At 53.1% G+C, this 23,966-nt stretch overlaps 11 protein-coding genes across 11 annotated transcripts; 7 read left to right on the top strand and 4 right to left on the bottom strand.

Moving 5' to 3' along the window:
* Positions 1-1,993: 1,993 nt before the first annotated feature.
* On the top strand, positions 1,994-3,709 carry J4E87_003661 (uncharacterized protein; the record flags this gene model as incomplete). Its single annotated transcript, XM_049375286.1, has 2 exons — positions 1,994-3,198; positions 3,259-3,709. The coding sequence occupies 2 exons, from the start codon at positions 1,994-1,996 to the stop codon at positions 3,707-3,709; spliced, it is 1,656 nt and encodes a 551-aa protein (XP_049235208.1).
* A 2,941-nt stretch (positions 3,710-6,650) lies between these two features.
* On the top strand, positions 6,651-8,207 carry J4E87_003660 (uncharacterized protein; the record flags this gene model as incomplete). The annotated part of the gene is made up of 2 exons (XM_049375285.1): positions 6,651-7,113; positions 7,165-8,207. 2 exons carry the CDS (start codon positions 6,651-6,653, stop codon positions 8,205-8,207), a joined length of 1,506 nt encoding a protein of 501 aa, XP_049235207.1.
* Positions 8,208-8,920: 713 nt separating this feature from the next.
* On the top strand, positions 8,921-10,278 carry J4E87_003659 (uncharacterized protein; the record flags this gene model as incomplete). The annotated part of the gene is made up of 3 exons (XM_049375284.1): positions 8,921-9,004; positions 9,067-9,962; positions 10,014-10,278. 3 exons carry the CDS (start codon positions 8,921-8,923, stop codon positions 10,276-10,278), a joined length of 1,245 nt encoding a protein of 414 aa, XP_049235206.1.
* A 452-nt stretch (positions 10,279-10,730) lies between these two features.
* RPS3 (40S ribosomal protein S3) lies at positions 10,731-11,802 on the top strand (the record flags this gene model as incomplete). The annotated part of the gene is made up of 4 exons (XM_049375283.1): positions 10,731-10,753; positions 10,814-10,839; positions 11,000-11,418; positions 11,470-11,802. 4 exons carry the CDS (start codon positions 10,731-10,733, stop codon positions 11,800-11,802), a joined length of 801 nt encoding a protein of 266 aa, XP_049235205.1.
* A 503-nt stretch (positions 11,803-12,305) lies between these two features.
* Positions 12,306-13,370, bottom strand: J4E87_003657 (uncharacterized protein; the record flags this gene model as incomplete). Its single annotated transcript, XM_049375282.1, has 1 exon — positions 12,306-13,370. The coding sequence occupies one exon, from the start codon at positions 13,368-13,370 to the stop codon at positions 12,306-12,308; it is 1,065 nt and encodes a 354-aa protein (XP_049235204.1).
* Positions 13,371-14,002: 632 nt separating this feature from the next.
* J4E87_003656 (uncharacterized protein) lies at positions 14,003-15,044 on the bottom strand (the record flags this gene model as incomplete). Its single annotated transcript, XM_049375281.1, has 2 exons — positions 14,003-14,493; positions 14,579-15,044. The coding sequence occupies 2 exons, from the start codon at positions 15,042-15,044 to the stop codon at positions 14,003-14,005; spliced, it is 957 nt and encodes a 318-aa protein (XP_049235203.1).
* Positions 15,045-15,595: 551 nt separating this feature from the next.
* On the top strand, positions 15,596-16,540 carry J4E87_003655 (uncharacterized protein; the record flags this gene model as incomplete). The annotated part of the gene is made up of 1 exon (XM_049375280.1): positions 15,596-16,540. One exon carries the CDS (start codon positions 15,596-15,598, stop codon positions 16,538-16,540), a length of 945 nt encoding a protein of 314 aa, XP_049235202.1.
* Positions 16,541-16,887: 347 nt separating this feature from the next.
* J4E87_003654 (uncharacterized protein) lies at positions 16,888-17,439 on the bottom strand (the record flags this gene model as incomplete). The annotated part of the gene is made up of 1 exon (XM_049375279.1): positions 16,888-17,439. The coding sequence occupies one exon, from the start codon at positions 17,437-17,439 to the stop codon at positions 16,888-16,890; it is 552 nt and encodes a 183-aa protein (XP_049235201.1).
* Positions 17,440-18,145: 706 nt separating this feature from the next.
* On the bottom strand, positions 18,146-19,174 carry J4E87_003653 (uncharacterized protein; the record flags this gene model as incomplete). The annotated part of the gene is made up of 3 exons (XM_049375278.1): positions 18,146-18,295; positions 18,350-18,702; positions 18,757-19,174. 3 exons carry the CDS (start codon positions 19,172-19,174, stop codon positions 18,146-18,148), a joined length of 921 nt encoding a protein of 306 aa, XP_049235200.1.
* Positions 19,175-19,482: 308 nt separating this feature from the next.
* On the top strand, positions 19,483-20,325 carry J4E87_003652 (uncharacterized protein; the record flags this gene model as incomplete). Its single annotated transcript, XM_049375277.1, has 3 exons — positions 19,483-19,608; positions 19,660-19,906; positions 20,105-20,325. The coding sequence occupies 3 exons, from the start codon at positions 19,483-19,485 to the stop codon at positions 20,323-20,325; spliced, it is 594 nt and encodes a 197-aa protein (XP_049235199.1).
* Positions 20,326-21,792: 1,467 nt separating this feature from the next.
* J4E87_003651 (uncharacterized protein) lies at positions 21,793-22,509 on the top strand (the record flags this gene model as incomplete). Its single annotated transcript, XM_049375276.1, has 1 exon — positions 21,793-22,509. One exon carries the CDS (start codon positions 21,793-21,795, stop codon positions 22,507-22,509), a length of 717 nt encoding a protein of 238 aa, XP_049235198.1.
* Positions 22,510-23,966: the final 1,457 nt, after the last annotated feature.

Raw genomic sequence — 23,966 nt, 5'->3', positions numbered from 1 at the left:
TGTTTGGAAGGAACTGGCATCCATTACCCCATCGGTTCCACCGCGATGGAAGCGAAGTCATGGAATTTGATGAACATGCCGCGCTGTGTGGGACGAATCAGTCATCGTGGCAAGCATCGTCCACGTTTCGCCGAGGCCCTGCGTGTGTAACGTCTTTACGTGACGTGGGATTCGGTGGTTGAGCTGGTGCGCGGTCCTGCAGCGCGCTACTTGGAGGAGCGTTGGACCGATTAACACACCGTCTCATGTGACAGCGCGTTTGACAGAGCGCGTTCAGACCGACTATCCTGAACTCACCAACTCTTCAGGCGCTGCGCCCCTTGAGACGATTGACTGTGCCGTCTACGTTGGCGCTGGAAAGGGTCTGTCTCACGAACAAGGGGTGGCGTGTGTGGCGTGTTTTGGTCAGCGTCGACCTCAGAATTGGGTTGAGAAGATATCGACACAACACTGTCAGACCCCTGACTCGACAGAACGGGCTCCTTCATTACTACGCCGCTGCCTGCATGCATCAATGGACATTCAGAAGATGCGGATGAGGCTGGTGCTCGAGTACCAATGGAGCAGGCGCGCCTTGCCACATCGAAGACCCCGTGCAGAAGGAGCGACCGGCATTGGGTCGGGTGCGAATGTTGATGCATGCCGTGAAGCCTCAGTGCCGGGTAGGTGACGGGCATGCATGTGAAATGGCGATCGTTCGCTGCAGCAGTAGAAGGCCGTCGGCGGTGTAGAAGCAGTAGAGAAGACGGCGGACGTACAGGCTTCTTGGGCTGTGTGGCATTGAGTGATTTTGCCACAATCGGGCCACTATCTCTGTCCTCAGCGCGCTGGCAAAAAGAAGGCGGTTCCAAAGTTGTTCTGCGTTGATGCGACGGGAAGCCAATCAGATAAGCGAACCCCAGGCTGCGTGGGGTGTATCAGGAAGTCGCGATAAGGGACAGACCACCATGGATTCTTCCCTCGCTCACGGGCGCCTACGCAGCGTCTGGTACGGGTGACGACCATGTCCATCCAAACCTTTGACGACGCTGCACGTGGACCAGCGTCTACCAGAACCAGCATCCTCACTGCGGAACCGGGGCCCTGCTCCGCGTCTGCGATGACGAAGAAGTGTTACAAATGGCCTCAGGCCGTCAGGCTCGGCTCGTGTGGGGTTTGGCTCACCGTCCAGAGGCAGGGCCTGGCACGTCTTGTGGGCGGTGGAGACAGGCGCATATCAGATGAATGCCGTGGCCGCGATAAAGCGTCGCACAGGGGCGCGGTCTGGAGAAGCCACCCGGTGTGCTGCAGGGCATTGCGGCTGCAGCAGCGCAGGCACGCAATGAGAGGGCGCATGGGGCCTGCGGCGACTCCAGGCGGTCTCGGGGCTCCCACGCCCGCCGTGTCATTGGCGCGTTTTCTGGCAGAGGGCGTGAGTCTTATCTCTTACTCCTGGCTCGGCGGCCACCACACACCCCAAACTCCAGCTTCCAACCGCACCCACAACCAGCCCAGCACTGTCCCCGCCCAGCACAGGGCTGGCCATCCCCGGCGCGGGAGCTAGTTCCAATGCCAAAAACAAAGAGTACCTGCACATCCCAGCGCCCCAAAACCTGACCAGCGCCCACTGCGCTCCTACGCTCTCTACCGCTGCTCCAACCCTCACCCTCACCCACGGGTGCACAGGTCTGCCGTCCTTTTGATTGTGCCACCTTCCACTCGGATGCTCCCGCGTGCACCGCCTGTCCGGCTCTGAATGTGCGTAGTCCATGATTGCTTATCTTGTGCGCCAGCCCCATACATGTCCGAGCGACATGCCTGTGCCTGTATATTACGAGCCTCGCCCCAGCTAACCGTTGTGCCTCAGGCTCTTGGCTTCGTCTCCCCTGCGTGCGATACCGTAGACACAGTCGCTCCTTCCGTACACCCAGAGACCCTCTCTGCCGGCCTTCCATGAGCCGCCCATTACCCATACAGCAACCACGCTACGACCACCACCTCAGGTCGACTCCTGATGTTCCATAGCAACATCCAGGCCCCCGTCCATCCGACTGGAAACCCCGCGCCTGGCGACGAACCTCAGCTCCCCCGCGGAGAATGCGGCTTCATCCTCCCACCGTCTGAGGGGCGGGGCGCCCGCCAGCGCTGCCCCTGCCGTAGCTTCTATCCCGATTCTATCATACGCTCCCGCTGTGGGTGCGGACACCAGGCGTGGAACCATGAGGCCCAGCCCATCTCGACTGTGTCAACCGAGGCATACATACAGGCAGTAGAGCAGATGAAGCGGCTGAAGCAGGAGGTCAAGCGCTTCGAGACGCTGGAGCAAGACTTGAAGCAGGAGCTGTTCAGGGAGCGGCTTGCTCGAGAGGAGCTGGTGCGGACCAACCATGCAGTACAGGCACGCATGTACGAGAACATGCAACTTCTCAAGTTGTCTATTGACGACCGAGTCGAGGCCGTGGTGGATAGGACAACAGAGCTCAGTGATCAGATCAAGGTGCAGGGCGAGAGGCTCACCATGGTAGACGAGTTCAGCATGGATTTGGAGAACAGAGTCGACCGGGTGGAGCAATTCAGTGGCATGTCGCGAGACGTCACGCCTGCTGCCTCGACGCCAAAAACGCGTCTGTCAACACCAAAAGCCTCGCCTGCGCCGCCAATGCCACTGTTGATGCAGTCAAATCACACCCTTGGTCAGCTTCCGATTCGAACTGATAAGAAGTACCCACTTTCGTGGAGCGTCCGTGTCGTCTTCGTCCCACGCAAATCGCAGAGGTTCGCGTACGATCCGGACAGCAACGGCTACCGACGATGTGCTTCGCGCAAGCTGCTACAAACCCTCGAATTCCCCAGTCCGGATAGCTCCTGTTTCGCGAATGGCATCGAGACTGCCTTCAAGGGCGTGTTCCGTGGCAGACCGTGGATGCCAATGACCGGTCATCGCCCAGCCGACGAACCCTATGGCCGCATGGCGCTGACGCTCTTACCACCTGATCTCGTTCACCGTGGTGTATGGGATTATCCCTTCCTGGAGGACCACTGCATCGCGCACGACAAAATGCAAGGAGATCTCCTGTACATCACCCTGCAATATGAAGATGTCACCTGGAACGAAATCCGATTCTTGCCTCCCGTGACCGGCATCGACGAGACCTGTTGGGAACACGACGAGGAGCTTGACGGCACTGCCAAATACAAGAGCTTGGACTCTGAGATTATGTACGACTACCAGGATCCTCCTCCTACTTATTCATCTCGAACTCACTCGATGGCGACTAGGGCGCCTTCGGGGCTGGACGTCCTCGCCAACTCCGCTGCCATGCTGAGTCCGATCGAGCGCGCTCAGACAGCATCATCGGTCCGTTCTTCTAGGCTGAGCCCTCTGAGCCCTCTGCAGCGTGCGCCAACCCAGTCGTCAAGCCATTCCAGTCATCCGCGTTTCTCTTCCGAGCGTAGTAGCCTTCGCAGCTTCGACACGGAGACCACAGATGACGAGCATCGCGACAAGAAGCCCAAGCTGCGATCGAAGCAGAGCATGCCCAACGTCAATGGCAACGGCCATGCGCAGCAGCCAATGTACGTCTCGGGTCGCTCCAAGCGTAAGATGCCGGTCAGAGAGAAGGGACCCAAGGAGCCTCTACATTTCAATGTCGCTGGTGTCGCCAAGGGCGGGCTTAACTTCCTGCACCCTCGCTCCTCGAAGGGAAAGGAAGTAGCCCATAACCCGTAAGACAACAATGTCTGGTCTCTCTTTTCCTTATGTACAAAGTTTCTTATCTGCACTCGGTAGAGGCGTTCACGAGTAAAAGCCTCACTTTGTTTACAGGATACCCACTGGCGTTGTATGTTATGGTTGGATGTACCATTCCGATTGCGTTTCTTCTCTGTTCTCCTCAAATCTGTCTTTGCGTCTTAGGCAGTCATCATGCACGAGACGTATTCCGGAGCTTCAGCAGGCACATTTCCTTTCTCGACTATAGACGACTCGGAAGACAACATGTCCGCTCGAACCAAGAGCCTGCAATGTACTCATAGCTCGCGCGATGAAGATGACGATATTCTGGTACACTCACCGTGCGAACCCTTGGAAAGTCTCGACCCAATCAGTGATCTAACTACAGACGTTGTTGCGCTATCAGGATGATCTACGAACAAGACACGGCCCGTGTCAAGCTGCCGCATCCAGGAAGCTGTCGTGCGCTCATGTCGGAAGAGGCTTGGTTGTGGGTCCTCCGATAACGTATCGTGCTACCCTGCGTTGATAACCGCCCGCATAACCCCATCCCGCATTCAACAGCCAAGGCGGCGCAGCGGAATTGATATGAAGCAATAGGCCTTGGTCAGTGATTTGCCCAGCCATCATACCTTGGTACTGTGCATGATCAGATTGAAGGGGGTTGAGGCTAACGGCGAAGGACCCCTTCTGAATCCGATGTCATATTTCCCATATCAAGACACCTTGGAGTGATTGGCATAGAGAGCAGCCTTGGAAAATCAGAGCCAGATGTCACGTGCGATTTGCCGGGTCGCGAATTGTGCTGCTGAGATGTTGGGAGCGACTAACCCCACCATCTTGTACGATGTGATGATTGAACATCCACCATCCAGCCTGACAGGACCCGGATTCCTCCAACTCAAAGTCTCTAAATTGATAATTCGATTCGAACTCAATCTACGCTGGCTGCGACTAAGTCCGTCAAATGCAACGGAGGCTTATACACGACGGCAGAAACCCACAGAAGTGTTGATGTTCACAGAGTACGCGACAAGTATGGAGAATTGCATACAATCCACATCAGTAGGTCATTGCTGCATAAAGGATTTGGCCTCTCAGAGTTGCCGCTATTGACTCGAGCCCGGGCTTTGCAGGAGCGTCTACTACCACCACGAGTCGTATATTTTGCTGATGAAGAATTTTTTTTGTATACACAGATAAAGGGACCTGCGAATGCAAGACGATCAATTCTCCCCTGTGGTATGACTTCAGGAGGGGAAGTAGATCTGGATTTCTTTCGATGAACGCATCGGGCGCCCCTATCCCAAGCGAGAAGATCGAGTCAATGGCAAGGGACTGGCGCAACCTCGTGTGCTATTACACGACGCTCCACCTCACTTTCCAAATCGATACTTTGCCTGCACTGCAAGGGCTCGCTAAGGCCATGCAACTCGTACGGAACTGCTCATACTATGTTGAGTTGTGTGAGGATACTCTAGTGGATGATCTACTATGGTAACACACAAGACTGGATACATCAAACGCACCCTTTTGTCAACCGCCTAGCTGGTCTTGGGCTTCGCGTAAAAGTGATGGATTTGTTGCCTGGTAAAGGCATCGAGGGAAACGTGGAAGACACGCGCATGTTGCGGCTGTCTCCGTCACACCAAAGGGTCTGGATCCGACTGGAGAAGTTCACGCTGGATCCATAATCATATCTGGTAGACGTATAACAGCTCACCTGGGATTCAAGAATGAGAAGCCTTCTCTAGTTGTTCTGAGCAGTATACTACAATATGATGGCACGAGTCGGAGTTATACTCCTTCAAACTGGTCGTTCGATATCGACATTACGCTTGGCTGAGCGATGGAAGTGGAGCTTCTTGAACTGGCAGTGAACAATTTTGAGCTAAAAAACATCACCACCTTCTTGTGTCTTCGTTCGGTCGAGCACAATGCTGCTAAGAGTGACTATCCTACTGAGGACGACATTCCGACGTTCGAAAGAATTGGTATTGGTCAATTCTACCTCTCCGAAGAAGTTGTTACTTGTTTCGAGTCTCAACCTGGTACTATTAGGCTGGTCTAGTTCTCCTTGCGTCCAGCGTTGGCTGGATATTCGTACGTCGGAATGCTATGGGCCCGCTGTCAAGTGTAAAAAACATTTAAGTACTGCATGCAATATCCGGTGTCTCTTACTTGGAGTAACGGGTGGCTTTTGAGTACGTTATAGCAGTGGGGAAGACAGGCCGCAACTCATTGCGGGGAACAACCCCGAATTCCACTCCACCTCCGCTAGCAGCAGACGACAGCACGACGAAACGATTACTCGACTTCGCGATAATCGTACATGTACGGCAAAGCTGAATACGAGAGGTACACCGATAAATTATCGCAGGTTTGATGTCAGTTGCAATGTTCGCGGATCCTTCCGATACCGCATGGTGACGGGCCTTTTCTTATCATGCCGTATCTGGTATCTCGGATGAACCCCTCCACTCCTCCATGCCGATCCCTCCGTACAGGCATCGCTGCCGAACCACTCAAACCCCGGACGTATGCCCCGACACGAGGCGAAATAATGGGTATTGGTCAGAAAGAGCAGGGAGTTTATCAGGAGGACCATGCGCGACGTGAGATAGACAGCGGAGAAATGTTACCTTGCACTCGCTACCACCGTGCGACGGCTGGATAAACGGCTGCGTCAGCGCTTGGCCTCAGGCCGCATGTAACTCCACGGAATGGGTGCATTTCTTGCAGATTTTATAATCGGAGAGGCTAGCTTGCGGTGATCGTACTTAAGCTTGTGGACGCAGTTGGTTCGTTCGACGTTGAGTCGCATTGCACCTTCCTTCACGATAGCCTAAGAAGCGCAGCTCGATCGCGTCGCTCCAAGCTAGGACTTGGTCAAGCATCAACGATATCACAACGCTTTCTCGACTCTCGGCCTGTCAGTATGTCGACAAAGAAAGATCCCGAACTTGCGAAAGACGGTCTTGAAGTCACGGCATCCCTCTCTTCCTCCAAAGATGCCAATGCGCCCGTGCCAGTCGAAGGCACGACCGAACACCTACCCATATACGAGCACGAGAAGGCTTTGACATGGAAGTTCGACCTCCGGATACTGCCCATGCTGGCAGTCATGTACCTCTTCAACGCGCTCGACAAGGGTAACTTGGGCAACGCAAAGACGGACAACATGGACAAGGACCTTGGCTTTGTTGGGAACCAGTACAACATCATGCTGAGTATCTTCTACGTACCGTACGTTATCTTTGCGCCGCCGATTGGTATGCTCGGAAAGAAGTACGGACCGCATCGCGTGCTGCCGATTATGATGTTTTGCTTCGGTAGTGCAACGCTGCTTGCTTCTAGTGTGCAAAACTGGAGTGGAATGATGGCTTTGAGATGGTTCTTGGGTGAGTCTTTGCATCGAGAATTCGAATACGTATATGACTAACAGTATATAGGTATGGCTGAGTCCGCCTTTTTCCCGCTTGTCATCTATTACTTGACTACCTTCTACCGCCGAGGCGAGCTTGCAAGGCGACTAGCCCTGTTCTACGCTGCGTCCAATATCGCGAACGCATTCTCAGGCCTTCTCGCCTTTGGCGTGTTCCAGATCGAATCGAAGCTCGACTCGTGGCGCTATCTGTTCATCATTGAGGGAGCGCTTACAGTCTGCTTCTCATTCTTCGCCTATTGGTACCTACCCAAGAACGCGTTCGAAGCCAAGTTCCTCAACGAATCGGAAAAGCAGCTCGCGTTTACCCGTATCCAGATTGACTCCTCATCGGTCGTCGACCAGAAGTTCGATCTGAAGGACGCGCTTGGGATCTTCAAGGAGACCTCGACCTACGGTTTCCTCGCTATTGAGGTCTGCCTGGGTGTACCACTACAGTCTGTATCGTTGTTCCTGCCCCAGATTGTAGCGCGACTTGGCTACGATAAGATTAAGACGAACCTCTACACCGTTGCGCCCAACATCGTCGGAGCTGTCGTGCTTCTTATCTTGGCTTTTGCCTCCGATCACACACGTCTCCGCTTCCCTTTCATCGCCCTCGGCTTCCTGCTCACGTTCATCGGCTTCATCATCTACGCCACTATCGACGTGGAGCACTCCCTTACCGTCGCATACTTCGCCTGCTTCATGATGACTTGGGGAACATCCGCACCTTCTGTCCTCCTCTCAACATGGTACAACAACAACGTCGCCGACGAGAACCGACGTGTTACCCTTACTTCCGTTGGTGTGCCGCTGGCGAACTTGATGGGTGTGGTCAGCTCCAACATCTTCAGGCCGCAGGATGCGCCCGAGTACATTCCCGCGCTGGCCACTACTGCGGCGTTTGGCGCGACTGGATGTGTGTGTGCCGCGCTGCTAGGTGCTTATATGGTTGTAGACAACAAGAGGAGAAACGCGAAGCAGGGCGTCAATCACACTGCAAGGGATGTATCGACTGAGAAGCTCAGGGATGGACCTAAGAACCCAGAGTTCAGGTGGTTCTTGTAGGGTGGGCATGAAGTTGAGGCTGCTCAAAAAGTGTCTTTCTTTTGGATTGAATACGCCGACTTTGTCACTTTTGCAACAAGCGCATGCCCTTGGATAGATCTAGATACCCTTTGAATCCATGTTTGCGTCTTCAAAAAGAAACACACGCGAGCCGCGCATTGATCCGATAGCGGGAAAGCTCCTCCAGCACGGGCGTGACCAACATGGTCACGCGTCACCATCATCCAAACCAGTGTGAGACAGGTTGTGAGGATCAACGCGGACTCGAACCGGTCTGGAGCCTACATTGACGTTAGGTCAGTTACTTTGCATGTTTCCATTTTGATGTAGGCTCCATTGTGTTCCAAATTTTCATTGAATGAGGTGGATGCAAGAATGAAGGCGAGTTGCAGCACGAGACGCAGCTGCAAGGGTGTTTCCGTCCAGGGATCGTCGAGAACGCGCAGGCGTTAGCGCCATCTCTTATCGCCGAGGCAGCTGCTACATCACCCGTCACATAGCCTCACGCGCCTCACTCGACAGTCATCACGGGTCGCAGCTCAGAGCTGCCTAGTACCTTGCTGTCGCTGCATCTATCTATACTCTGTTCTGCCTTCATCTCTTCTGAGGTTCATCTGGACACTGGACACTTCTTTGTCCATACCCCATCCATCACTTGCGACACCGCGTCCGATAAGCGTCGCTGAGCTCCGGGAGCTCGACTCATCACTACCATGGCAGTCAAAGCTGCAGTGCCATTCCTGGTGGCCATGATGCTGCTGACAGGTGTGTGTAATACACTGTTGACCAAGTACCAAGTATGTGAACCTTCCCACACAGCCGACTCGCTGGAAGTCTGGTACTGACTGCGCGCGACCAGGACATGCAATGCGTCGACAACTGCGACTCTCCCTCGCCGAAATACCGCCAGCACTTCGAACAGCCCGTCCTTCAGACCCTACAGATGTTTGTGGGTGAAATGGGCTGCTGGCTCGTCATCGGCCTATTCACCCTCTACCAGCGGTACGCGAGCGCGAAGGCAGGCTACGAGGCCATTCCGGATAACGATGGAGCTGCCACACCAGGTTCGGATGATAGCGAGACCGGCGCTGTTGCCAACCCGCTGAAGCCTGCGCATCCCGATGATGAGGGCAGGATACCACTCGAGGGACGTAGCATCTTCTTGTTGGCGCTCCCAGCATGCTGCGACATTGCCGGAACAACGCTCATGAACGTTGGTCTGCTGTTTGTCGCAGCCAGTATCTACCAGATGACTAGAGGCGCTCTGGTACTTTTCGTCGGTCTATTCAGTGTCTGGTTCCTCAAGCGCCATCTTGGGCTCTACAAGTGGTTCTCGCTCTTTGTTGTCGTGACTGGTGTAGCGGTCGTCGGACTCGCAGGCGCCATCACCAAAGACGACAAAGCATCGCCAGGGCACCAATCCATTCACGATGATACCACTGGCTCCGTTGGTGCGCAGGCTGCTACTACTCAAGCTGCCATGACCATCATCGGTGTACTGCTCATTGCTGGTGCGCAGATCTTCACCGCGACGCAGTTCGTGCTCGAAGAGAGGATTATGGAAAAGTACGCCATGGAGCCGATCAAGGTTGTCGGCTGGGAAGGTGTGTTCGGCTTTTTGGTTACGCTCATTGGCATGATCATCCTACACTTCGCAATTGGAACTGGATACTTCAACGCGAGAGAGGGATTGTACCAGATGACGCACTACCGCGCTATCGCAGTATCGTCGGTGCTGATTATGATCAGCATTGGGTATGTCTTCCAACCTCTTCCCTCACTCTATCTCTTACTGACCCGCCACAGTGGCTTCAACTTCTTCGGTCTATCCGTGACTCGCACCGTCTCTGCCACTTCGCGCTCGACCATCGATACTTGCCGCACCCTTTTCATCTGGATTGTGTCGCTTGGCCTTGGCTGGGAGACCTTCAAGTGGCTCCAGGTTGCAGGTTTCGCTTTGTTGGTGTACGGCACGTTCTTGTTCAACGACCTCATTCGCCCACCGCTAAAGGCGTGTGTTGAGAGGAAGGCTGAGCCTCTGCTACCTGAAGGTCCGATCGAGCACCTTTAGTCTGTGGAGAAGAATGGAAGCAAGGAGTTCGAGGAATACTGTATATACTGTGCATGAGATTGGCGTTGGTTGGCGCAGGGTAAGCTCTTCTACGCGGGCATCGAATATTATCTTTTGCATCAGGCCTACATGAACTACGTGCGTTGACATTCATTAATCGTGAGACCCCGAAAGCGCCTCTTCGTGCGAGGGAGATACTGGAGAATACTCTTCACTTGACCGGGTAATACATGTGAAAGGAAAGATAGTGTAGTACGGTATCTGTTTCTGCTGTTCTTGGTAGGGAGGGGCTGTCTAATCATGGTCGGTGATGGAGGTGGTCCGAGCGTCAGTCCACACCACTCGCTTAATATTGTGATTCCCAAGTCCATCAACTACGACTTCAACAACGGCTCGACCTTTCTGAACACCCACGCCCGGAGTTCAGATACGCCCTTCCAAAGTTCGACAAAATGGCCACCACTCAAACCACCATGTGAGTTTATCCGGACGCCTCTATGACGCGCAACCGGGAATGAGTACTGACGGCCTGCAGCTCCAAGAGGAGAAAGTTCGTAGCTGGTACGATATACCCTTCCCACACGCAGTAGACGGAGAATAGAAGGAGACGGCGATGATTGGGGTTGCTGCATGGCAAAGAGCCTGCGAAGCCTAGGACGTCGAATGCGAAGATCGCGGGACATTGCGCACACAGAACGGTCGCTAACATGACCCCTCACAGACGGTGTTTTCTACGCCGAGCTGAACGAGTTCTTCCAGCGCGAGCTGGCCGAGGAGGGCTACTCCGGCGTCGAGGTCCGCGTCACCCCCACCGTCACCGACATCATCATCCGCGCCACACACACCCAGGAGGTTCTCGGAGAGCAGGGTCGCCGCATCCGTGAGCTCACCTCGCTCATCCAGAAGCGTTTCAAGTTCCCCGAGAACTCCGTCTCCCTCTACGCCGCCAAGGTCCAGAACCGTGGTCTCTCCGCCGTTGCTCAGTGCGAGTCCCTCCGATACAAGCTTCTCAATGGTTTGGCCGTCCGAAGGGCTTGCTACGGTGTGCTGAGGTTCATCATGGAGTCTGGCGCCAAGGGTTGCGAGGTTGTCGTCTCCGGAAAGCTCAGGGCCGCCCGTGCCAAGAGCATGAAGTTCACCGTACGTACACACACGTCGGACGCATCGCAATGACATACTGACGTTATCTAGGACGGTTTCATGATCCACTCCGGTCAGCCTGCCAAGGACTTCATCGACCACGCCACCCGCCACGTCCTGCTCCGCCAGGGTGTGCTCGGTATCAAGGTTAAGATCATGCGCGGATCCGACCCCGAGGGCAAGGCCGGCCCATCCAAGACTCTTCCCGACTCCGTTACCATCATCGAGCCCAAGGAGGAGCAGCCCGTTGTCCAGCCCATGTCGCAAGACTACGGTGCCAAGGCCATCGCTGCTCAGCAAGCTGCGGAGCAGGCCAGGCAGGCCGAGCAGGGCGAGGGCGAGGCCCAGCCAGCTGGTGGTGAGGGCTACTCTGAGGAGCAGTAGGTTGATACTTTGCTGCGGGCGCAATGAGGTTACGAAAAGGCATTTAGCGGAAGGATATGATGCCATGACGAACCCTGACACATCTTCCTTTGCACATTCGGAATGGACTGGGCTGCTTTTTTGACACGGGAGGGCAAGGAGTCTGCACTGCTTTACTGCTATGTACTCAAATGAAACCACCCCAAACATCAAAGATGGCTCTGACCACGAGTATGTTCTGATCGACGTCACTGCTGTCTCCATCACATCTTTTGACTTTACGTATTGCTTGTTCATATTGATTCACGGGTGGGCTGATGTAATATGACGTGTAGGTGGGGGCTGTCACAGTGTCCCACACGTGGTGTCTTTGGAGTTCTAACGTACGCAACATTTACAGCTTCGCACCTCATACAAGAAAAACACTCAACAGGCCTAGAGTCTTCATTAACGTTAGGTCACCTACTTTGCATGTTTTTGCATTGATGTAGGCTCCACTGTGATCGGGAGAACGGCGGTGTCGCTCATATGCTGCCGAACACAGCCAAGCTACTCATAACCTTGCCATCGTCACCAACCATCAAATTCCATCCACAGCTGCTGCCCAGCCCAGGGTTCGCGATCCAAGCCGGCTCCCAGTAGAATAGCCCAGTACCCTTGCCATTAGGCACAGCAGCCACACGCTTCGCAATTTCTTTCATCCACTGCGTCTGTCCATCCACACTAATCGGAATACTCTTCACGTCCGCGGGGAATGCATTCGACGGGTTAGGGCAGTAACTCGGCCAGTTGGTCTCTACAACCATAACCTCCTTGCCATACTTCTTCGCCATGTTGTTCAAACTGGTACTGAGCGCAGACAGCGTAGCAGCACTGTTGTAAAACGGATAGTAAGACACGCCCTGAACATCGTAGTCTGCAGCCGATAGCCCGCCGCCCGAGCCCAACACGGTGTCGTACCACCACTGCTGCGTATCCCATTTCCAGCCATTGTCCAGATGAATCATGATCTTGGGTTTGGGGCTCATCGTCGATTCTTTGATGGCTTTGGATGCGGATTTGAGCAGGGCAGCGACATTCTTCGGTCCATCGGTGCCGGAGAGCTGGCCGATGGGAAATAGGAGTCCGGGTGTGATTTCATTGCCAATACTGACGAGGTTGAGGGCGATGCCGTTGGTAGCGAAGGTGTTGAGTACGTTCTTCGTGTAGTCGTAGACTTGCTTGATGAGAGCTTCGCGGTTCAGCGACTTCCACGCTGCGGGCACGACTTGTTTGCCTGGGTCCGCCCAGTTGTCGCTGTAGTGGAAGTCGAGGTAGATGCCTAGGCCGGCTGCTTTGGCGCGCTTCGCGAGCTTGATGTTGTAGTCGAGGTTGTAGTTTCCGTCGGACGGGTTCACCCAGATCCGTTGGCGCACGGTGTTTACGCCGCTATTCTTTAGGATGGTTTCGAGGGGCTGGACGGTGCCGGCAGCATTTTTGTATTTTTTACCGGCTGCTTCTTCGATCAGGAGGGAGGACCAGTCTGCACCTTTGTAGGGGAGCGCTGCGAGTGCTGTGCTGGCAAAGAGGAGGAGGGCTGTGAACCGCATCGTGAGGGAGAGTGATCGATACCGAGATAGATGCCCCTTACCTTTCCAAGGAGACAGCAGCTATATACCAGAGAACATCCCGCAACCTGTTACTGATCAACGGCGTTTTAGAAGTACGGACAAACCTCTACATGTGGAAACGCATCCCCTCCTCCAATTTGCACCGTTAGCTGTATGCATCTGAACGTGACACCAGAACACTAAACAAAATGCATAAACAATAGTACTTCCTCCAATAACACCCGGTGCCACTATACAAAGCGCAGTTTCGAAACATATGAACTACCGAGGCGAGCTTTGCCGTGTGGGGAAGTTGGCCGGGGTAAAGCCCCGGAGGAAATCTAGCCTAGGATGCCGCGGAACACGTGGGAGCGGGCGGAGGAACGAGTTCCGGAACAAGTAGCTTATGAGTGCCTTATTGGGCTCGTAGTGTTGGAAAGAGGTTTGGGGATGGTATTTTGTCTGGGTGGGTTTGTTCATGTTGAAAGTGGCACGATTGTGACAAGGATGCTGGAAGAAGTGCGCAAATGGTCTGTGAGTGAAACAGACCGAAGACGTGCAGGAGAGAAAGCATAGGGGCAGTTGTGGGCATTATTTATACAGGAGATGGTGACAAAGGCGCGATTTCTGCTTTACTGGTCGAAGTTCTTGATCTCAGGCATCATGCCAAGACCCTTTCCTTCCTGTTTTGTGGTGCCTTCGCCTTCGATGACGCCTCCCGCTTTGCGCTCGTTGACGTGCTTCCGGAGCAGGCTGAGAATCTCGCTGCCCTTCCACCTGCTAGGCACAGGCCTGTACGCAGGCTTAAAAGTTCCAACAGTCTGCGCCCACTCGCCCTCTCCAGGTTGTCTCTTGCGCTCGTCCTTCTCGGGCAGCTTCGTCTGTGCCGTCGCGTCCATGCCCTGCGCATTGGGGTTGGACATGGCAGCGCCACCACCCTCAGCTGTCTCGTGAGACGTAGGTGTGGGTTCTTGAGTCGCCCAGTAGTAGATATCCCAGTCGTTCTCGTCGAGGAAGGTGTCGTATTGCTGCATCAGGGAGGGAGACATGGTGCTTAGGTGGGCGTCGGCGAAGGTGCTGAGGAGGAGATCACTTTCTAGGGTTCCCCTCTTGCGGCTCTGATCTGATTGTGCGTTAGCCATGTTTCGTCCTGGTCACCAAATCGTGCATTTCATGGGGAATAGGCAATGGGCAGTGTATGAACGGACATAATAACCTCGCACGCATGGTGTTCGCGTCCTCGCCAGTCCTGCGGATAGGTTCGACCTTGAACTTGGCGCCCTCCATCTCGCCAACACCCAGTTCGCTGTTCGCTCCGCTGACGTCCTGATCCTTGCTGCCCTGTGTACCGCCTGTCATGCGCTCGGTGTTCTCGGGCACAGAATCCTTGGGTGCGAATTTGGCGTCGGCGTTGGTGATCAACTCGGGCGGGGCTGCGTCATTGCCAATTGAAGGCATCTCATTGGCAATGGTAGATGTGGTGTTGGTCAGGTGAGGGTTCAGGGGTCTCTCGATCTGGTATTTGCGGTACGTCTCGGAGGTGTCGTTTGTGCGCTTATTGAGAGCTTCAAACTCATTGCTACGGAGGGTGGAGATGCTGAATGTGCGGCATTGGGTGCGCGGGAGGGAGAGGAGAGCGCGCGATGAGCGAGCAACTAGTCTTGAGGACGCCATGGTGTAGATACTCTGTCGTGAGGCTTCAATTGGCGTTTGGACAGATTATAGAAGGTGGGTGTTGCCGAGGGTTGTAGAAAACGTCACCGGGCCAAAGCTCGCTCGAGGATTACTAAGACGAAAATGAACCCTGTGATCGCCTCGTGAAGTCTATTACTCCTACACATCGCCCAATAGCATCGGTCATTCAGTGCGCAAATCCCGCGACATAACCGATACGATCAAAGGCGACCACACGTCCGTAAAATTATCGCACCATCACGGGTCATGGACATTCGCAACAACGGTGTAGGCGGTATTGGCCGCGCATCGCATTCACTATTACGCTAGAACCGCTTTGGATGAGCGTCTGCCTCAGTGTCTCTTTGAGTCCCTGCTTAGGTGCTATGAGCCAGTACGTAGTTGCCAACGCGGGAGCCTAAACAACCGTGCAGCTACGACCCGCCAAATAGATTCGTCAATGTACTCCTCAGTATTACTGCAATTCGTACGCTCCTCAACCGCCCTTAGTATAAGACTGGTCACCATTGCGTTGCTTGTTCTCTTCACAAATGACCAACCCAACTATCAACTCTAATCTCAAGTTCCTGAACAAGAATAAGCAAAACGACGATACTACGGAGCAAGCAGACATCAAAGCCCAGCAGAATCGGTGCTCCAGTCTCGTCACATTACCGGTCGAGGCAATGCCCAAAACTACCACTTCACGCCCCCCTCTCCTCGCTCTACCGGGCGAGATCAAGTTGATGGTACTGTCTGAGTACCTGCCTTCCAACAAATTCTTTGTTCGCCCGGATTTCGAGAGAAATCAGCTCCATACCTTCGATTTCGCGAAACAAGTCTTGCCACTCTTGATGGCCATTCCAGAACTGAAGTATTTGGTATACGACGTGTTGTTGAAACAGAATAAGATCCTAATAACGACCTCTCCTCGTGGCGGCATACCATACCCTCCGGGGTGGATAAACGCGCTAATTCCGCGACTATGCGTGCGCATACACATGACTGAGGAGGGTATACAATTTCTCCGCCAGCTAGCGACGGGGAAGCTTGGGTTCGAGAAGCTCGTCGAAATCGATATCAGACTTACGGCCGCAAGGATGAAAGTCATCTCGACAGAACCTACACTCCTAACACGTCGGTCCAGCGAGCCTCTAGTACCGCATGTCGCAGTGGTCTTAAAGAATATGGAGTCTATCATATTCCCTTTCAAGACCATCTCAGTATCTTGCGCATATGCTGATAACGTAGGCTACAGAGACAGCTGGAGAGATTTGTCGGGTCGAGCAAGCATACTAGGTGCATTCGCAAACAAAATACTGAGCAAGATCAGCCTAAGCGAGGGAAGAACAAACGAGGATGTTTCGGAGAGGTATAGCTGCTATAGGAACAAAGATGGCTCCATACTGAAAGGTGACGAAGACGCGGTGTGGCCTTATGGGCCGGTCTGCGAGTTGTTCGAGTACACCCATGTGTTACAGATAACGATTAAGTAGGGCGAGCACATCTCCAAGTCAGATAGCTCATCGTTGCTATTGAATGAGGCGATTCGTGGAGAGACGCGGGCGACGATACTTCGATGTCATGACTGTAGGGCTACGGAGCATGAAACCGGATATGAGGTGTCAAAATCCAATTAGAGGTATTCAAAGTCGTCACAGACTATTTGACCGTTCCCGTACGAGGCAATTCAGTGACTCTTATCACGAACCCAATGAGTTGTTATATATACTTTTTCAAGCTCAGCAGTTATCTACCGAAGGCGGTGTGTAGGTATATTAGAACGAACAGGGGTATTGCCTCACTGCCGACTTCGGTTCAAAATCTATACTCAGCTTCTCATCTACTTGATCAGAAGCTTGATTGAAGTGCGCCCGAAGCCACGGTCAGACAAAGGTATACCCACCGCTTCTCTCTCGGGCCACGTATCCACGTATTCTTTCTCTGATTCAGGCGATTCCCCGGAGCGGTAGTATCGACATAACTTCGCATCGCTGTTCTGAGCTTCAGCTATCGCAATCTTTTGCAATAGCAGCTCTTCCACAGGATCGCAGACTTGGGTGCGTATCCATATCAATACAGGGTCCGTGACAGTAAGCCAGGCATGTTTGTATGTGATCTTTAGTTTCTGCGTGTGGAAAAGCATTGGTGCCATAGCTTTGAGAGAGTGTCGCATTTCCTCGATTGCGGGCGGGAACTCATTTTGGTCGTCCGTGAGGTCCAGTGTTTCGGTTGCCTCTACCGACGATCGGAGGTACGGCAAAACACGACCATCGATGTCTATCTCCACGGAGCGTAGATCTGGAAACCCCATATCGCCATTAGCTAGCCGAGATATGTAGTTCAGACTCTTGAGTGTGAGTGTGATGTTAATATGGAGATGCCGAACAAACATGTTGATTGAGTGCGGCGGAAAAGCGCGATTCTCCATCGCAAAAGGATTGCAGACGACCATGGTGTTTTGACCGTAGAAAACTTCATAGATCATTCCGGCCATCCCAGGGATTGCACGCACAAGATTTAGCCAGCAGTCTTTGTAACAGGCGAGTCCATCGTGCGTATAGGACTCGCGGATTCGACAGTGACACGACCTACGAAACTTTTGTCGATTGGGTAGAGCTAGGCGCAGAATTTGTAACTTAAGCTCATCTGGAAGAGCTAGGAAATAATCGATGGAGCGCTTGGACCGAATCGACTTCTTCAATCTGTTGATGCCGGGAAGACTGAAGCGAGCGAGAAAGCGCTTGATAGAGCGTTTGGGTTGAACGACCAATTTTAGTTCCATAATGCGGGGAGGCCGGGTTGGTTGAGTCGATAGTGGTGCAGTGGAAACAGTTTCTAGGGAATAGTTGCTTGGGATTAAGAGTAAGCCTGTAGGAGTGAGTGGTATAACATCAGTGCAGACTTGCGGTGGCAGCCAGCATGTTGCTCGAGATTTCACTAAATCACGGGCCCACGCCAACCTAGGAGAAGCTGAACACCCTAGAGCATAGGCTGACGTTAGGTCACCTACTTTGCAAGATTTTGGTTGAACGTAGCCTGTAGACCTGTTCAGCTTTGCCTTGTATGAGGTGGGCCGTGAGATAAGCCCGCAAAAGCTCTCAAGATCGTGCTTGGGGCAGCGTGTAACCGCCCAAATCATTGGAAAACTTGCCGCCTCTCGCCATAATGTCAGAAATCTCTTTTCCTAACCAATCTTTCGTTGATGCCGTTCTTGGTTCTTCGATCTCTCTTACCAAGTTGCCTGCAACCTATGAATCAATCAGCACTACTTCTTCGCTACATGTCGAGTCATCGCAACTCACCATCATGCTATGACCCTGTCTTGCAGGATCCACGCTTGTAGACACGATGGCAATAGCGACGTCCTCGGTTGTGTTCGCAGGTAGACCACTCTCTTTCCACTTCTCCGAGTAACCCGAGGTGATGTGCGTAGGGGTAAAGAAGGGTGCAACAACATTGACGCGGACGCCTAGCAGTCGGGCAACGGATTGTGAGGCTCGTGATAAGCCTACAACGCCATGCTTGGAAGAAATGTATGAAACTACTCCAGTCCCGCCAAAGTATCCGGACGTTGAGGCGATAAGTACAATAGAGCCTCGTGCACCGTCCGCGTCCGGTGGGTTTGATTTCATGGAATGCATAGCCATTCGGAGAGCTATCTAGTGTTAGAGATCGATGAGGAGAGACATAGCGAGGTACCATCGCTCACTGTTCATGGTGCCCTTCAAATTAATATCGATGACCCTGCCAGCTTCGGTCGCCTCCATCAAGTCGCCATGCTCGTCCTCTTCGAAGTCGAAGAAACCTTTACTTTCCATGATGCCTGCATTCGAGATAACGATATCTATCTGACCGAATGCCTTTCTCGTCTCCCGAAACAGAGCTTGTATGTCGGGCCAACTCGTGACGTTTGTGGGGTGATAACGGGCCCGTGAAGGTTCTGTGAGAGATGCGATGAGGGCATTGGCAGCGTCATTGGAGGAAGGGAGATCAGCTATGATGATGTTGCAGCCATGTCCATGGTAGGTACGGGCTGTTTTGGCGCCGATGCCGTTTGCGCCGCCTGTGATGATGACAGTCTTGGGCTTGTTGTTGGGAAGGTGATAGCACGAAGCGCTTGTATTCATGTTTGATCCAAAATGAGTATACCACCCAGTCTGGTTTTCAGATATTCCAGCCTTGTTCTCGTGTGTATGTGGGTTGTTTGAGAGAAAAGGCTGCCCCCGGGGAAAGACGCGTTTCTCCGTGGGGCGTGGTGATGGGTGGAGGTTTACCCCGCTTTAGCGCGACGCGCCCCTCCGAAGACGCGTCGCAGTCGCGATCGGTCCTACTTGTCCACCCCGACTATCGGAACACGCAATGACGACAGCCAGCAACCATCCAGCAAGGCGCAACATCCTACTTCGAACTCCGCCTTGATCGCACGAATAACACCATGTCGACCACTACTATCCCGATACCTCGCGACCCAACCGATGACGAAGCTCTTGCCCTGTTCAAGGCCATAAAGGAGAAGTTCCCATCGCAGTCACTTGGAGATGACAAGTGGTATGTTCTTCTGGTATGGTATGTCTTTTATACACAGACGAGAGCATTGACTAAGCCATTATAGCTCGCGGCGATGGTCGGCGGCGGGCAGCCGGGCTTCGCGCCTCTGCTCTACAAGGAACTCATCAAGCGACCCGAATGCCAAACACCCGAACAGCGTCAGGCGTTGATGCGGAGGATACGAGAGACACTCTTCAAGCTCATCGTCATCGTGGGCGTGTGCAAGCCGTTGGAAGCCATCTTCGACATCGACGCCATCACGAGGCCAGAGGACAAGGATTATACATTCTCTAGGTATGAAGTCGTGCGTCGTCAGCAGGCGATTGCGGAAGCTGACAGCAAGCAGAGAGGGATGGCAGTGTGACGAAGCGAACTCAAAACGTGGTGCAGCATGGCAAGGTCGATTGTACCAGCACAACCAGGAGGGCATCGACAACGTGTTGGCATCACAAAAGGATTTCGGCATGTAGCCCCTGGCCGCTTCCTGATCCTGAGCTAACGCAGTATAGATTGGACGAGCAAGCAAATCACCTACGGCCTCTATCTATCCGATCACAGCATCCTCAACGACGTCGAGACCGAGCTCACCGTACTCAGCGGCATCATGATACAAAATCTGCCGAGAGAGACAGCCTGGCATTTGCGCGGGACAAGGCGCATCGGTGTCAGTAAGGAGGACGTAGAGACAATCCAGCAATGTGTAAGACAGCAGTCAACCTCTGTCTCGTAACGTGCACTGACCAGGCATAGATCGAGCTTGTCGCCAGCTTCTGTGGCTTGCGGCTACATAGGGTGCCAAGGGTCGCTGACATTGAGCATGAAGTCTGAGCGGATTGGTCACAGTCATTCCGCAGATTATATGCCCTGCTGACATACAGGAGCAAACTTCTAGCTATGGTATAAGATATGCTCATTGACCTTGAGTCACAACCAGATCCAAAGTTGTCATATGCCGACAATGACCCAGCAAGATCAAGACGACATCACAACAGCAACATTGTCTCCATCGCTTCGGCAATGGGCACACCTTCCCGAGGAGCTGAAAATTTATGTCTTATGCTTTATCGTTGGTGACATTCCTGAAAGCCCCGTGCCAGACAGTAACTATACAGTCATCTTCCGCAAACATATGGAACCTATCTATGAGGTGCGGAACAAGGAACTGTACCGGCTGGCCCGGACCGCTTACTACAACAAAAATGTCTTCGAAATCTGTATCGAGGAGAAGCCGTCTCATTCGTCTCAACGAGTCACCTTTCGTTACCCTCCTGCAGAAATAGCAAGCATGATTCGGCACTTACGCGTTACCGTTAAGGCTTACACCATGGATGTTTCACGACTGGAACATATACTACTGTGCAATTCGCAACCCTTGGCCTTTATGCTGCAGGCAACAAGGCCCTTATTACAATCGAACGAACTGGGTCTGCCTTTACCAATCGTGAGATCGAGATGGCTCATGACGGCACCCCACGACAATGCCTGGCAAACTGGATTCACGAACCTGCATACTCTGAAGCTCAGCTTCCACTTCTTTGATGAGAACAATCTAACAGAAGGCGATGAAGACTGTTGTATGTCGCCTGAATTGATAGAGGAAACGAGAGCGTGCTTAGCTGACACAAAGACGTTGTTCAAGGCAAAGGAGGTGGAACTTGACCTGACGCTGGAATGCCACAATAGCATTGCGCGTGTCTATTGCAATAAGCACGCCGATATCATTGAACACTGGAAGCTGCTGGCAACGACAACGAAGACGCATGAGGTCTTAAGTAGCCATATGTGCTGAGCAGAAGGTAACACTGTTATTTAGGAGACATACCTGGCGCTTCAAGAGTGATGAATAGCATGCTAATCGCTCTAGTCCGTACTAAGTCCAAGTCTGGGTTGATATGAACAGGCAAAAGAGAGGCGAACAAAGTCTACGGCCACACCCATCCCGCTCTGACACCGCTTTTCTTATCGACGGTGACGTTATCTTGCGAGCTGAGCATGTGGAGCAAACGCAGAGGTTGCCGCCTAAGTACTGGTCACCGCAGCCTTTTGCTCTCACCTGTCGCGCGCGCGTTAATGACGCACGCACTAGTTGGCACGTCAACAACTCACATCGCCAGCTCCTTCTCTCTCTGCTACAACACACCAGAAGCCGAACCTCACGGCTAACTCATCTGTTTAACTCCCTCTTCCAAAGCTAACAATGACTCAGAACATACCCTCCGGCGGCACTCGCGTCGGCTTCGACGCCCTTCCCGATGAGCTCAAGGTCCAAATCCTCACGTACGCCCTCAGCACCAACAAATTCATCATGGCAAGGAACCACAAAGCCATCGAGGAAGGTTTAAACCTACCAACTTTGCTACTCGTCAACAAGCGCATGCATGCCCTTGCCGCACAAGTGTACTACAGCGACAACACCTTTGTCATTAGGCGCTCTGGCGTGTCTTGGGGGCACGTTACCCCGGGCGCCGACGACAAGTGGCGTTTCCCTCCGTTTGTGTTCGGTAATCACGTTCGCAAACTGGTGATACAGCTGGAGTTGTACCGTCGCATTGACAACGCGACACAGTGCCTGGAGCCGTCGTTTGAGAACGATTGGCTGGTGCTTCTCCGTCCTCGACCTGCCCACAAAGCTGCTACTCCCAATGCGCCGCAGCAGGCAGGAGAGCAAGATTGGCAGACTCGATTCCCCAAGCTCACCGAATTGACGGTGCGACTGAGCACTTCTCTGCACTTGCATTTACAAATCAACAGTGACAGCGATGAGTACCGACGAGCACTACTTGACCTGCCAAACAAAGCAACTGTTGTGCTGCAGCCAAAGCTTTTGAAGCTCGAGAATGAATCAAGCGCGGAGATCAGGTCTAGTGACCCTATGCATGGCGCCATTCACAAGATGGTCAAGCTCAGAATTTAACCTGAATACCAGAAGAAAGGTGGTGGAGGTATGAAGAACATGGAATGACTTGTCTTTCAGCAGATTGGTGGCATGGGTCAACAATAAGAGCGGCCATATAGACATTGCTATTCAGTTTCTGGAAAGGATTGCTGGCTGGTTTTGCTGGACAGGAGGATACTAGCGTAGCGTGCAAGGAGATCCGCCAGGAAAGCGGAAGCTTCGAATGTGGATTGTGTTCTGTCGAGATCGTTCTGCACAAGCTAATGTCCATTGCCAATATCACGAGCAGTCAATTCCAGTACCAGTTCTTACCCATAGGCCGAAGGTGATGATAGATCATGCTGTCGCACCGTATCCAGTGACATCGTACTTTGGTCCTTCGCTAACGAAATCTTTGAGCTCGAATACGGCGATGAGTACCGTCTCGGCCCGTTGTTTGATGACGGCCTTGCATCCTCCAATTTTGGCAAATCATCCGCTCTTTTCGCACTCAACGTACCGGTCGCGAGTGACATCTTTGACTTCCTGCACGAACTGAACTGGAGACCATGGCTCGGTCTCACCTCCGGTAGGCGGATTGAGGAGTACTAGTGACTGCTCATTGCTTAGTCCAGAGCGCTCAAGGGCCAGCAGCCAAAGATCTGGTTTCTCAATGCGTGGTCCTTGAAATTGTGGTGATATTATGGTTGTCGTATGCGATAGATTCTGAGCCGGCTGGTCGAGAGTATGGGGTAATAGGCTCTGTGGTATCGCTTGAGGCTCGGGTTTGGGTGTAAGAGGGATCAATGATTCAGACTCCGAACGAGAGGAGCTGGTAGCAGACCGCTTCTGCCCGCTGTCGACGTGTCCGGAACTTTTGTTTCTTGCAAACAATCTTCTGCCGATAGAATGCTTCATGACGTCTGCATCGACGGGACATCCAAGTGAAGTGCAGAGGAAAGTACCCGGTCTTGCGGACTGAACGAGATCTGGCAAGCGTGACTAGATGGCATGCATCCATGTCGTCGCCCCTCACGTCGGCTGCTGCAGAGCAGATTTGTACATCTAAACCCGAACCAGTTGTTCCACTTGAAGTACCACGCCGCAATATGCTCGTTATCGTTGGTGTCGCACAAGAGAGGGGGAGGTGCAGTGCACCAATGCGACTGCACATCGTTTGCGACACTGCATCGCGACAGCAGAAAGCGCGTGCAGTGGTGTATTGCGCGAGGCTGGTGGTTCTTGCCAGGTCTTTGCAACGCTCGTAGAGATCAGCCGATCGTCGTCATCCATGGATGTTCCCGGGGTTGTTGCGCACGTCATGGTGCCGAGAGGGAAGGAGCTACCCGGGCGGCCGGCACACGATGTCTGCGATACAGATCAGTAAACAAAAGACGTTGACGTACCTGTGCATCACCAACGTATTTGCTCAACGCAATCGACAACGTGAAAAGAGGTGGTATTCCAAGTGGCTATTCTTGCCTAACAATTCTCAT

The sequence above is a fragment of the Alternaria ethzedia genome (assembly GCF_023757985.1).
Source record: "Alternaria ethzedia strain BMP 0044 chromosome Unknown scaffold_6, whole genome shotgun sequence".
NCBI lineage: Eukaryota > Fungi > Ascomycota > Dothideomycetes > Pleosporales > Pleosporaceae > Alternaria > Alternaria ethzedia.
The sequence above is the reverse complement of the archived record's forward strand: the minus strand, read 5'-3'. Positions and strand labels throughout refer to the sequence as shown.